This window comes from Salmo trutta, chromosome 2, assembly GCF_901001165.1.
Source record: "Salmo trutta chromosome 2, fSalTru1.1, whole genome shotgun sequence".
In the NCBI taxonomy this organism is placed as follows: domain Eukaryota; kingdom Metazoa; phylum Chordata; class Actinopteri; order Salmoniformes; family Salmonidae; genus Salmo; species Salmo trutta.
Window position 1 is genome coordinate 60,186,789 of NC_042958.1, and position 13,921 is coordinate 60,200,709.

At 45.0% G+C, this 13,921-nt stretch overlaps 1 protein-coding gene across 1 annotated transcript in view; it reads left to right on the plus strand.

The window, feature by feature from the left end:
• dnah3 (dynein axonemal heavy chain 3) overlaps positions 1–13,688 on the plus strand; it is a 50,539-nt gene extending 36,851 nt beyond the window's left edge. The window contains exons 47-61 of the mRNA XM_029708933.1: positions 645–951; positions 1,113–1,278; positions 1,604–1,820; positions 2,475–2,657; positions 2,880–3,078; positions 4,944–7,085; positions 7,346–7,571; positions 7,748–7,992; positions 8,270–8,386; positions 8,555–8,712; positions 9,388–9,555; positions 10,905–11,047; positions 12,109–12,313; positions 12,497–12,634; positions 12,707–13,688. Coding sequence (XP_029564793.1) covers positions 645–951; positions 1,113–1,278; positions 1,604–1,820; positions 2,475–2,657; positions 2,880–3,078; positions 4,944–7,085; positions 7,346–7,571; positions 7,748–7,992; positions 8,270–8,386; positions 8,555–8,712; positions 9,388–9,555; positions 10,905–11,047; positions 12,109–12,313; positions 12,497–12,634; positions 12,707–13,060 — 4,968 coding nt within the window. The 3' untranslated portion in view covers positions 13,061–13,688. The remainder of the gene's footprint in view (positions 1–644; positions 952–1,112; positions 1,279–1,603; positions 1,821–2,474; positions 2,658–2,879; positions 3,079–4,943; positions 7,086–7,345; positions 7,572–7,747; positions 7,993–8,269; positions 8,387–8,554; positions 8,713–9,387; positions 9,556–10,904; positions 11,048–12,108; positions 12,314–12,496; positions 12,635–12,706) is intronic.
• Positions 13,689–13,921: the final 233 nt, after the last annotated feature.

A 13,921-nucleotide genomic window follows, 5' to 3' on the forward strand; every position in this document is an offset into this window, starting at 1 on the left:
CTCGGGCACTCGCAGTCTCTGGTCTGGCTGAACCTCTGTCGTTGGGTTGGCTGACTGGAGCACATTGGATGGGACTGGGCGTGGCTCTGGTCAAGGACTGGCGACAGGAGTTGTGGAGGCCGGGTTGGTGCCGGCCTGGGTGTGTGAAGGGATGCCCATCGTGGCATCGCTTTTGGTGGCAACCCGAGGCTGGACCACTGATTGGCTGACCGGGTCAGCTGACTGTTCCCTGGCAACCTGGTCCTGAACACATAGGTGTGAAGTGGCCTTCTGCAGCAGGACAGTAGACACAGGTTGGGGGTTGGTAGCCTACCTCAGCTGTAATGAGTCACAAAGTTTGTCTCTAAATCCCAGGGCCAGCGGGAGGGTTTGAAAGAAGGTTCTGAGAAGTACTCACGGGTAACTGTGAGGGTTTTCTTCGACTTTCGAGGTCATGCTAATTAGGCTACGTATCTTGTGTAGTCTTGATGATGGTTTGCATTTGTATATTGTATGTATTATATGTATTCCCATTTGGATTGTATGTTAAGCGCCTTTAGTGACCAAAGTACAGTCAGTCCTACCCATTCTTTTACCCGTCTGATAAAGTCCATGAAAGTCTGGAAATAAGTCCATGAGTCCAATTCATTAATTTATTCACCAAGAACTACGGAGTGTCGGAGTGGCGCGACGACCTAAAGCGGTTGATGCTGAAGGCAGGCCTGCAGGGCAAGAACATGGTGTTCCTGTTCAATGACAGCCAGATCAAGGACGAGGCCTTTGTGGAGGACATCAACATGCTGCTCAACACAGGCGACGTGCCCAACATCTTCCCAGCCGACGAGCGCGCCGACATCATTGACAAGGTACAGGGCATCGCACGCGTGGAGGGCAAGAAGATCGACGCCACACCACTCTCCATGTACAACTTCTTCATCGAGCGTGTCAAGGCAAACCTTCACATTGTGCTCGGTGGGTACCTTCAACATTTCATACATTTAGTATTATTACCAGGTTACCCCCCATACTTAATCTCCTTACTGGTAATTGTGATGATTTCAATCCCACATTAGAGTTAACTTGATTTAAGAGTCTTCATGTCTAAACAGTGATGGTGTTTGTCTTTGGAATAGCAATGAGCCCAATTGGGGACGCCTTCCGAAACCGGTTGAGGATGTTCCCCTCCCTCATCAACTGTTGCACCATCGACTGGTTCCAGGCCTGGCCTAAAGACGCCCTGGAGATGGTGGCCAACAAGTTCCTGGAGGACGTGGAGCTGGAGGACAACATCAGGCTACAGTAAGAAACTGATCCACTCATAACATCCAGCTAGTGTGTCTCCCTCTGTAGATTTAGCTACAAGCTACGAAATAGCTATTAGCTGCTAGGCTGCTAGTAATCTATGGTAGGCTACTGGACTATCTAATAGTCAACAGACTAGGTACTTAATATTCAATTTCTCTTCAGGTTTCTGCAAATTCATGACCACACACTTAATGAAAATGTACATGAGCTTGACCCTTGTCAATTTATTGTGACAGAAAGGGACATCGTTTAACAGTCACAACTCCCCTCCCATTTCATGGATTTGTTTTACCAAGTCAGTGATTTGTGTGTCTCTCAGTGTGGTGGAGATGTGTAAAACCTTCCAGGAGAGCGTGGGAGGTTTGTCCGAGAGGTACTTCTCTCAACTCAGGAGACACAACTATGTGACGCCCACGTCGTACCTGGAGCTCATTCTCACATACAAGGTCCTGCTCAACTCCAAGAGGAGTGAGGTGGACACTCAGAGAAACCGCTACATTGTGGGTCTGGAGAAACTGTACTTTGCTGCATCTCAGGTAGGATAGTTTATTGAACTAAGTCTACTTACATAAGTCCCATTTCTATTTGCTGAGTTACAATGCTTTGGTACAGAGTTAACAGACAACTATGGCCTATTTTGACATGTGATTGGCGGAACAATCCCCATTGTGAGAATTATGAGGCCTCGGTATCCCATCATCACGTCTTAAAGATGCACTGTGCAGAAATTGGTCCGCCATTTCATTGTTGCTAAAATGTGAATTTCTGTTTATGTGACAAAACAAGTATAGAGTAGAGAATCATTGTACCATCTAAACACTGTGAAATGTATTTTCCATAACCAAATATATTGTATTTTCAGCTGTTTTGAAGCTGGTGTACAAAACCAAAAGTAAAATATGTTTAAACAAAACTTAAGAACGGGCAGCATAGAAATAACACACATAGAACAGATATCGCTTCTTAGAGACTTGCGTTTGATGAGAATTACAGATCTATAACTCACATTTCTATGTGAATAAGTTACATATTGCAGCTTTAACCCTTTAATGTACAATAAGGCCTAGTTAATCAACACAAAGAGCAAAAACTCACATTGTAAAGTCCCTAAATTGACTAACATTATGTTACAAGCCTTAAGCACGTTGCCCCTTCCATCTGAATGACTCCACTCCATGTTGGCTCCACAGGTGTCGATAATGCAGGAGGAGCTGACCGCCCTGCAGCCAGAGCTGATCCAGACATCAGCTGAGACAGATAAGATGATGGTCAACATTGAGAAGGAGACGGTAGTCGTGGATGCTAAGAAAGAGCTGGTGTTGGCAGACGAGAAGGTGGCCAACGACGCTGCTGCAGCAGCCAAAGCTATAAAGGTACGTCTACACTGTCACTTTACAACACCTTGTATCATTCAGATCGACTCACACTAGAATTATAAAGACGATATACTGTAAATTACATATTTGGCGTTGCACGTTCCAATTACAATTAGCTCGGTATCTGTAATGTTAGAACTGCTAGTAAGGAAGAAAATGTTGACATATGACAGTAGTTTCTATATTAAAAGTGAGTGACTGCCTGCTGTTTGTGTTCAGGATGAGTGTGAGGGTGACCTGGCGGAGGCTATGCCTGCCCTTGAGGCTGCCTTGTCAGCCCTGGACACCCTGAAACCCTCAGACATCACAGTGGTCAAGTCCATGTCGAACCCTCCAGGTCTGGTCAAACTGGTCATGGAGTCCATCTGCATCATGAAAGGCATCAAGCCAGAGAGGAAGCCCGATCCTGGTGGCTCAGGTAAGCACTCATTGCACTGTAAAGAAGACACTGTTATTGTATAATCAAATTGTAATGTACTGTATGGGCCTAGTTTAAGTGTTTATCATCAAACTGATCATTTATGTAATATTAAATTACATACAGTGCCTTGCGAAAGTATTCGGCCCCCTTGAACTTTTTGACCTTTTGCCACATTTCAGGCTTCAAACATAAAGATATAAAACTGTAATTTTGTTGTGAAGAGTCAACAACAAGTGGGACACAATTATGAAGTGGAACGAAATTTATTGGATATTTCAAACTTTTTTAACAAATAAAAAACTGAAAAATTGGCCGTGCAAAATTATTCAGCCCCCTTAAGTTAATACTTTGTAGCGCCACCTTTTGCTGCGATTACAGCTGTAAGTCGCTTGGGGTATGTCTCTATCAGTTTTGCACATCGAGAGACTGAAATTTTTGCCCATTCCTCCTTGCAAAACAGCTCGAGCTCAGTGAGGTTGGATGGAGAGCGTTTGTGAACAGCAGTTTTCAGTTCTTTCCACAGATTCTCGATTGGATTCAGGTCTGGACTTTGACTTGGCCATTCTAACACCTGGATATGTTTATTTGTGAACCATTCCATTGTAGATTTTGCTTTATGTTTTGGATCATTGTCTTGTTGGAAGACAAATCTCCGTCCCAGTCTCAGGTCTTTTGCAGACTCCATCAGGTTTTCTTCCAGAATGGTCCTGTATTTGGCTCCATCCATCTTCCCATAAATTTTAACCATCTTCCCTGCCCCTGCTGAAGAAAAGCAGGCCCAAACCATGATGCTGCCACCACCATGTTTGACAGTGGGGATGTTGTGTTCAGGGTGATGAGCTGTGTTGCTTTTACGCCAAACATAACGTTTTGCATTGTTGCCAAAAAGTTCAATTTTGGTTTAATCTGACCAGAGCACCTTCTTCCACATGTTTGGTGTGTCTCCCAGGTGGCTAGTGGCAAACTTTAAACGACACTTTTTATGGATATCTTTAAGAAATGGCTTTCTTCTTGCCACTCTTCCATAAAGGCCAGATTTGTGCAGTATACGACTGATTGTTGTCCTATGGACAGAGTCTCCCATCTCAGCTGTAGATCTCTGTAGTTCATCCAGAGTGATCATGGGCCTCTTGGCTGCATCTCTGATCAGTCTTCTCCTTGTATGAGCTGAAAGTTTAGAGGGACGGCCGGGTCTTCATAGATTTGCAGTGGTCTGATACTCCTTCCATTTCAATATTATCGCTTGCACAGTGCTCCTTGGGATGTTTAAAGCTTGGGAAATCTTTTTGTATCCAAATCCGGCTTTAAACTTCTCCACAACAGTATCTCGGACCTGCCTGGTGTGTTCCTTGTTCTTCATGATGCTCTCTGCGCTTTAAACGGACCTCTGAGACTATCACAGAGCAGGTGCATTTATACGGAGACTTGATTACACACAGGTGGACTCTATTTATCATCATTAGTCATTTAGGTCAACATTGGATCATTCAGAGATCCTCACTGAACTTCTGGAGAGAGTTTGCTGCACTGAAAGTAAAGGGGCTGAATAATTTTGCACGGCCAATTTTTCAGTTTTTTATTTGTTAAAAAAGTTTGAAATATCCAATAAATTTCGTTCCACTTCATAATTGTGTCCCACTTGTTGTTGATTCTTCACAACAAAATTACAGTTTTATATCTTTATGTTTGAAGCCTGAAATGTGGCAAAAGGTCGAGAAGTTCAAGGGGGCCGAATACTTTCGCAAGGCACTGTAGATGAAACAGGAAATTATGCACGAAAGCAGATACTTTTCTGTAAATATGTTTGAAAAAACATGGGCTTAATTTTGTGTTTTTCCTATGTTTGATTATTTGTGTTACAGGTAAGATGATTGAGGACTTCTGGGGCCCCTCCAAGAAGCTCCTGGGAGACATGAAATTCCTGGAGAACCTCAAAGCCTATGACAAAGACAACATCGCTGCCGCCAACATCAAGAAGATCCGCGACAAATTCATCGACAACCCCGAGTTCCAGCCCTCCATCATCAAGAACGTCTCCTCTGCCTGTGAGGGCCTTTGTAAGTGGGTGCGGGCCATGGAGGTGTACGAGCGTGTGTCCAAAGTGGTGGCCCCCAAGATAGAGAAGCTGAAGGAGGCTGAGGAGGAGCTTGGGGTGCAGATGCAGATGCTGTCAGTGAAGAGAGCTGAGCTGAAGGAGGTGGTGGACAAGCTCCAGGACCTGAACAACACGTTCGAGGCCATGTGCAACAAGAAGAAAGACCTGGAAGAAAACATTGAGCTGTGCTCCCAGAAGTTGATCAGGGCAGAGCAACTGATTGGAGGGCTGGGTGGGGAGAAGGACAGGTGGACGGAGGCTGCCCGGCTGCTGGGGATCAGGTACACCAACCTGACAGGCGACGTGCTCCTCTCCTCCGGCACCGTGTCCTACTTGGGGGCCTTCACCGTGGACTACCGTGTGGAGTGCCAGCGGGAGTGGCATCTGCTCTGCCAGGCCAAGAAGGTGCCATGCTCCGAGGACTTCACCCTCAGCAACACCCTGGGCAACCAGGTGTCCATCCGGGCATGGCAGATCGCTGGCCTGCCCGTCGACTCCTTCTCCACTGACAACGGAATCATTGTGTCCAACTCACGCCGCTGGCCCCTCATGATCGACCCGCAGGGTCAGGCCAACAAGTGGATCAAGAACATGGAGAAGGCCAACAAGCTGGCCGTCATCAAGCTGTCAGACGGCAACTATGTGAGAACACTGGAGAATTCCATCGCGTTCGGCACCCCTGTTTTGCTGGAGAACGTTGGAGAAGAACTTGATGCAGTACTGGAACCGGTGCTGCTGAAACAGACCTTCAGACAACAAGGTGTGGAGTACATGAAGCTAGGTGAGAACATTGTGGAGTACTCCAAAGACTTCCTCTTCTACATGACCACCAGCCTGAGAAGCCCTCACTACCTACCCGAGGTGGCGGTTAAAGTCTGCCTGCTCAACTTCATGATCACCCCACTGGGTTTGGAGGACCAGCTTCTGGGTATCATGGCCGCCAAGGAGAAACCAGAACTAGAAGAGAAGAAGAACCAGCTGATCCTGGAGAGTGCTGCCAACAACAAGCAGCTGAAGGAGATTGAGGATAAAATCCTCAAAATCCTGTCTTCCTCAGAGGGTAACATCCTAGAAGACGAAACGGCCATCAAGGTCCTGTCTTCCTCCAAGGTGCTGTCTGAGGAGATCTCGGAGAAGCAGAAGATTGCTAGTGTCACAGAGAAGGAGATTGACGACACGCGCATGGGCTACCGGCCTGTGGCCGAGCACTCGTCCATCCTGTTCTTCTGCATCTCGGAGCTGGCCAACATAGAGCCCATGTACCAGTACTCGCTCACCTGGTTCATCAACCTCTACCTGCAGTCCATCGCCCAGAGCTTGAAGAGCGACGACCTGGCCACCCGCATCGAGAACATTGTGGAGCATTTCACCATCAGCATCTATAACAACGTGTGCCGATCGCTCTTCGAGAAGGACAAGCTGCTCTTCTCCTTGCTCCTCACTGTGGGCATCATGCAAGGCAAGGGCCAGGTGGACGACACCATCTGGCGCTTCCTCCTCACCGGTGGCATCACTCTGGACAACCCCGACCCCAACCCCGCTCCTGAGTGGCTCTCCGACAAGTCCTGGTCAGAAATCGTAAGAGCATCCAAGCTGCCAAACTTAGAAGGTCTCTTCGAGCACGTCCGAGACAACATTCCCAAGTGGAAGAAGATCTACGATTCGGGGAAGCCTCATAAGGAGCAGCTGCCTGACAGCTGGAGGATGCTGGTGGGGATGCACCGCATGGTGGTGCTGCGCTGCTTCAGGCCGGACAAGCTGGTTCCGGCGGTGCAAGAGTTCATTGTGGACAACATGGGGCGCAGCTACATTGAGCCCCCGACCTTCGACCTGGCCGGGAGTTACAACGACTCCAACTGCTGCTCTCCTCTCATCTTTGTGCTCTCTCCAGGATCTGATCCCACTGCGGGTAATTCATTAGAGATACCTGTGACTTTTGAGCTGTATTCTGTGCTTTAACTTAGGTTTTGGATATTTATTTGGGTTTTTTGTGTCCTGCTCACTTACCTTATTGAATTAGGATGCATCAAGAAATTATTCAAACTAAACTAGTCTTTAAACAACTTTACATACATCTGTTATACATCTGCATTAAAGAGGTCACATCTGATTGGATTTTTGAGTGCTCAAAAGTTCATACCAGTACTTAAATGTTCCTTTGGTCTCCAGGTCTGCTAAAGTTTGCTGACGACCTTGAAATGGGGGGCAGTAAAACCCAGACCATCTCCCTGGGCCAGGGCCAGGGACCCATCGCAGCCCTGATGATCAATGCTGCCATCAAGGATGGCACCTGGGTGGTGCTACAGAACTGTCATCTGTGCACCAGCTGGATGCCCGCCCTGGAGAGGATCTGTGAGGAGGGCATCACCCCCGAAAACACCAACCCCACCTTCAGGTCAGCCGTTGCAGGGCAGGGGGAGTTTTTATCTATTATAGCCATTGGCCAGGCAGTTGGTTTGTAATACCCTGGTTGTAATACTCTGGTTGCTTATGATCCTATACATTTGTATTGCCTACAAATAAAACCAAGAGCAACAAACTAAACTAACACTATCATTGCTAACTTCACAGGTTGTGGTTGACCAGTTACCCGTCTGACAAGTTCCCAGTCAGCATCCTGCAGAACGGGGTGAAGATGACCAACGAGCCGCCTAAGGGGATGAGGGCCAACCTGTTCCGCTCCTACGTCAGCGACCCCATCTCCGACCCCGCCTTCTTCAACAGCTCCAAGAAACAGGAGGCGTGGCAGAAGCTGCTGTTTGGTCTCTGCTTTTTTCATGCTCTGGTGCAGGAGAGGAGGACCTTCGGACCTCTAGGTGAGACTCTTCTATAGTTCTCTTTTCTTTATTTCTACCCCTTTTTTCTTAAAACAAAATGTATTCCCCTTCTCAGTTACTTCCAGTCACTGAAATTGTATTTTGGTGTTTTCGCTCATCCTATACCCTTGTTCCTTCTCTCTCTCTGGGGAAACACATTTTCCTCCAGTATACGTCATGATGAACGAATAATGTCACTGCATTGAATATCCTCTCTTATAACTTGAGTTAAAGGGTCAAAACTTGTCATTGTTTGTTTTCCGCATTTGACCCCAAGGTTGGAATATCCCGTATGAGTTCAATGAGTCTGACCTGAGGATCAGTATGACGCAGATCCAGATGTTCCTGGATGAGTATGAGGAGATTCCTCTGGAGGCCCTCTCCTACCTAACTGGTGAGGCTCTCAAAGACACAGCTGTGTGGATTAGTATAGAGGGAGAGAGAGACTGTATCACATAGCAATAAAAGAGGTTCATTCTCTGTTTGTATCAGAGCATAGGAGGGTTTACTAACCTGAACTAGTGGAAGACGGACACATACATTTTCTCTCTCTCCCTTTCAGGTGAGTGTAACTATGGTGGCAGGGTGACGGACGACAAGGACAGGCGTCTGCTGGTGTCTCTACTGTCCATCTTCTACAGCAGGGAGCTGATTGAGCAGGAGGGCTACCACGTGTGTGAGGGAGACATGTACTATATCCCCCCTCACGGACCGTACCAGGTACTACTGTCACCTCCGTCATATCTTTATCCATTTATCATACAAGATGGCGGACTGTCATATCCATTGTCGATGATATCTTTATGCTGTTGCCCTTAAGGTTCAGATATTTGTTGTCGCCTTAATGATTCAGGGGTCAGGAAGTGCATTGGGGGTAGAGGGATCTGATCCTAGATCTGTGGTTAGGGGCAGTCTACTGGTATCTGCTTAGGTTTTATCACACCCTCTTGTATGGAGCCTCTGGACCACATTGCCAGGTCAAGCATAAATTGGCATTTAGACTGCTAAATAATTTGTGAAATAGTTAAACAAATAGCTACCTGAACTATCCGCATTGACCCTTTTTGCTCTTCACATACAGTGCTGCTACTGCCACTTTATTCCTAGTTACAGTATATGTACATATTACCTCAATTACTTCGTACCCCTGCACATCGACTCAGTACTGGTACCCCTTGTATATAGCCACGTTATAGTTACTCATTGTGTATCTATTACTTTTATTATTAAGTGTATTATTTTTCTATTATTTCTTTATCTTTTTTCTCTCTGCATTGTTGGGAAGGGCCTGTGAATTAGCATTTCACTGTTAGTCCACACCTGTTGTTTCCGAAGCATGTGACAAATACAATTTCCTTTAGATTTGAACTAATTTGTACTGTTTGTCTTTTCAAGACCTATGTTGATTACATCCGCAACCTACCCATCGCGGCGGAACCTGGCGTATTTGGACTCCACAGCAATGCTGACATCACCAAGGACAACCAGGAGACCAATCAGCTGCTGGATGGAGTGCTGCTGACACTTCCCAGGCAGACTGGAGGCGGGGCTAAATCCCCTCAGGTTAGCTGGACAGTGGACACTAGGGTTGAATGGCGGGAACCCGGTTACTGAGATTTACCGGGATTTACGGTCCAAAACAACTCCCTTTTCCCAGGATAAATAACTATGAGAAACCGGTAAATTATAAATTATTTACATGAACAGCATGGTGTGAAATGGAACTGTTAAATTATATGCGAAGTCTAAATCTGGCGTCTCTATGGCCTCTGCATGATGAATCACCAACGCTCAGGGTGGGGACAGACAGCCCATCTCAGAATGGGGCACAGTTCACAATACATGTAGACTTATCATGTCATCATGGTCATTTTCTTGTGACAGGTAAACCTGCATTTGCTGCAGCAAAGCCTATAATACAGAACTATAAAGACCGAATGAGCATCTAATTTACCCATCTCCGCCTGGCTTTCGGGGGTCACCTTATTTCTTAATTGTGAAGATTAGTTTTTTTAATTAAAGCTGCACAGTTTTAAAACAGCGTAACACTTGAATATCGTTGCTTTAAATCAGTACAAGCGCAAGCAATCTCTCGCAGTCTTTCTCTGCCTCCATCAACTCCATTCAAATCGCATCCAAAATAGATAATGCTGTTCTAGATTGATATACAGCCCTATATATAGATGTCCTAGCCTACCTCTTTCAGGTAATACATTCAATGCCATATTAGCCTTATATTCAGCCAATTAATGATGGGTTATGCATAATAAGCTTCTAACTTATGTCTCTTGCGCAATACGCTCGCACCTGTGCTCCGCTGGCCTCTCTCCTTAAAAAAACGCTCCTTAGCTCTTGGAGTCCCGTACAGGAAAAGCTAGACTAGAATAGCTTGCTGGACATTACTTTTTCTAGCCTTTCTTAAATCAATAGACTATTCGAAGAGGGACGGAAGCTCTTGTTTGCTGACGGCACAATCATTTGGGCTTTTCTGAGCTTGGGATTATTAAATGTCTTTAATGTAGGGCTCATAAAGTGGATTTAATTTATAACTCATCAGTCTCAGGTAGAATCAGGGTTGAATTTTTTATCAAAGCTCTAATCAAATCCAGAGAGAGGCTTATTTATATGCTTTATAACGCTTTTTAATGACACTTCCGGTTTTGGCGGGAAATACTACCTAGGAGAAAAGTGATTTATTCTCCGGATGGAACATTTGTAAAACACCGGGAAAATATTCAACGCTAGTGGACACTTCTCTGTGTGATCGAACCCTGTTCATTCTCACAGACCGGCGCTTTGTGGATAAAAAGTTGTGATGCCTCAGAACAAGCCCTGAGATGTCAGCTCTGTACAAAAGCTTCAATTGTTTTGAATTTATTATACTGGTAGTTATATCTCATTGATTACTACAGGAAGTGGTTGATGAGCTTGCGGAAGACATCCTGTCCAAGCTGCCAGCAGACTTTGACATCCAGATGGTGATTAACAAATACCCAGTGATGTATGAGGAGTCCATGAACACTGTGCTGAGACAGGAACTGATCCGCTTCAACAGGTAAATATCATGATCTGGAATAAAGAAACAGGGGTCAGGAAGTGTAGCGTTTCAAACTGATACAATGGGCACATAAAATACTTACTCTACATCTGGCCATGGCAATTGGAGTCTTATGGTCAATTGATTAAACGCAAAGTAAAATGTTTTGTGTCCCACATAGGGTTGCAAAGGGAGGGTATATTACTGGTAACGTTCAATGATTTTATAGACTTTATCACGTGACATCTAGTGGCCTTTTTGGATACTTCAGAGTATCACAGGTGTCTGTAATTATCTCTGGCCCTCTGTGTGGCCTTATCTGTCTCACTATTGTTTGTGGAGATATGCTCTGATGAAAGTCGACTGACCGAAAGCTCAGCCTCTATTCAAATAAATGGGCATCTGACTGGAAGTGTGCAGAGACTTTTTTCCCCCTGTTTCTCCAGTGTAGCATTTTGCCTCCAGCACCTTCACTAATCAGTTTTGAGTGTGCAGTATTTTCTGCCTATTATCTACATGGAATTTATCATCACATGTAATGTTTATAAAGTAAGATGATTTTAAAATAAAAAAATTGAATGACAAAGCTGTAAAACATTATCCTAAATATAACCCATCAACTCAGTCAATATCATTGGTGTTTAATAAAAGGGTTTCAGCATGAAATATCTTTTACATTTTTATACACTTTTACTATGTCAATTTGTCTTTGTTGTAAATATTTTGGTGCTAAACTGGTGGCAGTTGTGAAAAATAGTCTATAGTTGGTAGTTTCATTGTTGATTAGATGTTTTTTTCATTAATTAAGCTATTTTCTCTTGAACCATATGGTCTATCCACCGGAAGTTATTTAAGTATAAATTACCAACGTTGCCATAGATTACAATAGATTCGGTAAATTACCGGTAGTTTTACAACACCAGTCCCACATTTAATGACCACTATAAGCAGTTGATTGGTACTCTGTGTACAGGCAGTCATTACTACACAATCATTACATGCCTTTTTGGCTATGGGGAATTTGGGATTAGCAATTATGTGTTCATAACATGCTGATAATGATGCTTTGATCCCCTCAGGTTAACACAGGTGGTACGCATCAGTCTGATAAACATTGGAAAGGCTCTCAAGGGTCAGGTGGTGATGTCTTCTGAGCTGGAGAACGTCTTCAACAGTATGGTGGTGGGCAAGGTGCCAACCATGTGGTCGGCTAAGTCCTACCCGTCTCTGAAGCCTCTGGGCAGCTACGTGTCCGACCTCCTCGCCAGGCTAAAGTTTCTACAGGTCAGTTATGATCGCCAAGAGAGTGAAGATCCTGAGCTGCTCAACCCCAACAATATACATTCAAATGTGTTTGTATGTTCAATTAAAAGTTGTTTTGAGGACAGGGATTTTGTTTCCTGTGAAACTGTTGCTTCTGAAAGACACAAATACTGATTCATGGGAGTTGGGCTGTGTGTTTGACAGGACTGGATCAACAATGGGCCACCACCAGTCTTTTGGCTCTCTGGGTTCTACTTTACTCAGTCCTTCCTCACAGGAGTATCTCAGAACTTTGCCCGAAAGTATACCATCCCCATCGACTTCATTGGCTTTGAATTTGAGGTAAGGGAGTACAATGTAAACCTCATCTTTGTGTCCAGTGAATGCATGGCATGACTTCCCTGTCTCTATCAGATGACCAAGCAAGAGACCCACATGGAGAACAAGCCAGATGATGGGGCCTACGTGAAGGGGTTCTTCCTGGAGGGGGCACGCTGGGACCGGGAGAAGATGGTCATAGGAGAGTCCCTCCCCAAGATCCTCTTTGACCCCCTGCCCATCATCTGGCTCAGGCCAGGAGAGATGTCAAAGTTCCTGCATGAGAACATCTACGTGTGTCCCGTGTACAAGACCAGCGCCCGGCGCGGAACCCTGTCCACCACGGGCCACTCCACCAACTACGTAATGCCTATCGAGCTTCCCTCCGACCGGCCGCAGAAACATTGGATCAACCGCGGGGTGGCCTGTCTGTGCCAGCTGGATGACTAGGCACAGCTCTGCAGACATCTTGCAGGATGTTAGATATGAGAGACAGACAACCAACTCACTCCTTTTAAATAGCTATTAAAGGCAGAATTGTATGCTGGATATTTTCAACTCGATTTCTTGATATTTTTGAAGATTGCACAGGCTGTCATATAGCCTGGATACCAGTCTCTTTAGCTAACATTCCACTCCTTGACACTCCTTGTCATTGCCAAAGAGACTGGCCTCTCAACGTTCAATATGCAGCCGGATTTACGGCACAGTTGCTGGTTGGTTGTTGGAAACAACATTCATATTTTCCATGACAATGTTATGGAACATGGGGCAAATTTGGCACAATATAGAATTAGAATTTAAACAACGGCAACAAACAAAACCGTTACGACCTGCTGCGGTAATTTCCTGGTGAGAAGCCGTGTCAATGCAAGATCATGTTGCTCAAATTGGCTGGAGAGGACTCCATAATGAGAGTGAAATAATGATACGTAAAATATTAGACTACAAGAGTCAATCGAGCTACGTTTGCTTCATGTGCATCCCATTAATGAGAGGAAAGAAACGCAAAACTGGCACCTGTCGTCAATGTTTTGTACAACCAGTTTGGTCACTTATTTTGAGCAACTAAAAAGAATATACACTACCGTTCAAAAGTTTGGGGTCACTTAGAAATGTCCTCGTTTTTGTAAGAAAAGCAACAAAAAAAAGTCCATTAAAATAAGATCAAGTTGATCAGAAATACAGTGTAGACATTGTTAATGTTGTAAATGACTATTGTAGCTGGAAACGGCAGATTTTTTAATGGAATATCTACATAGGCGTACAGAGGCCCATTATCAGCAACCATCACTCCTGTGTTCCAATGAC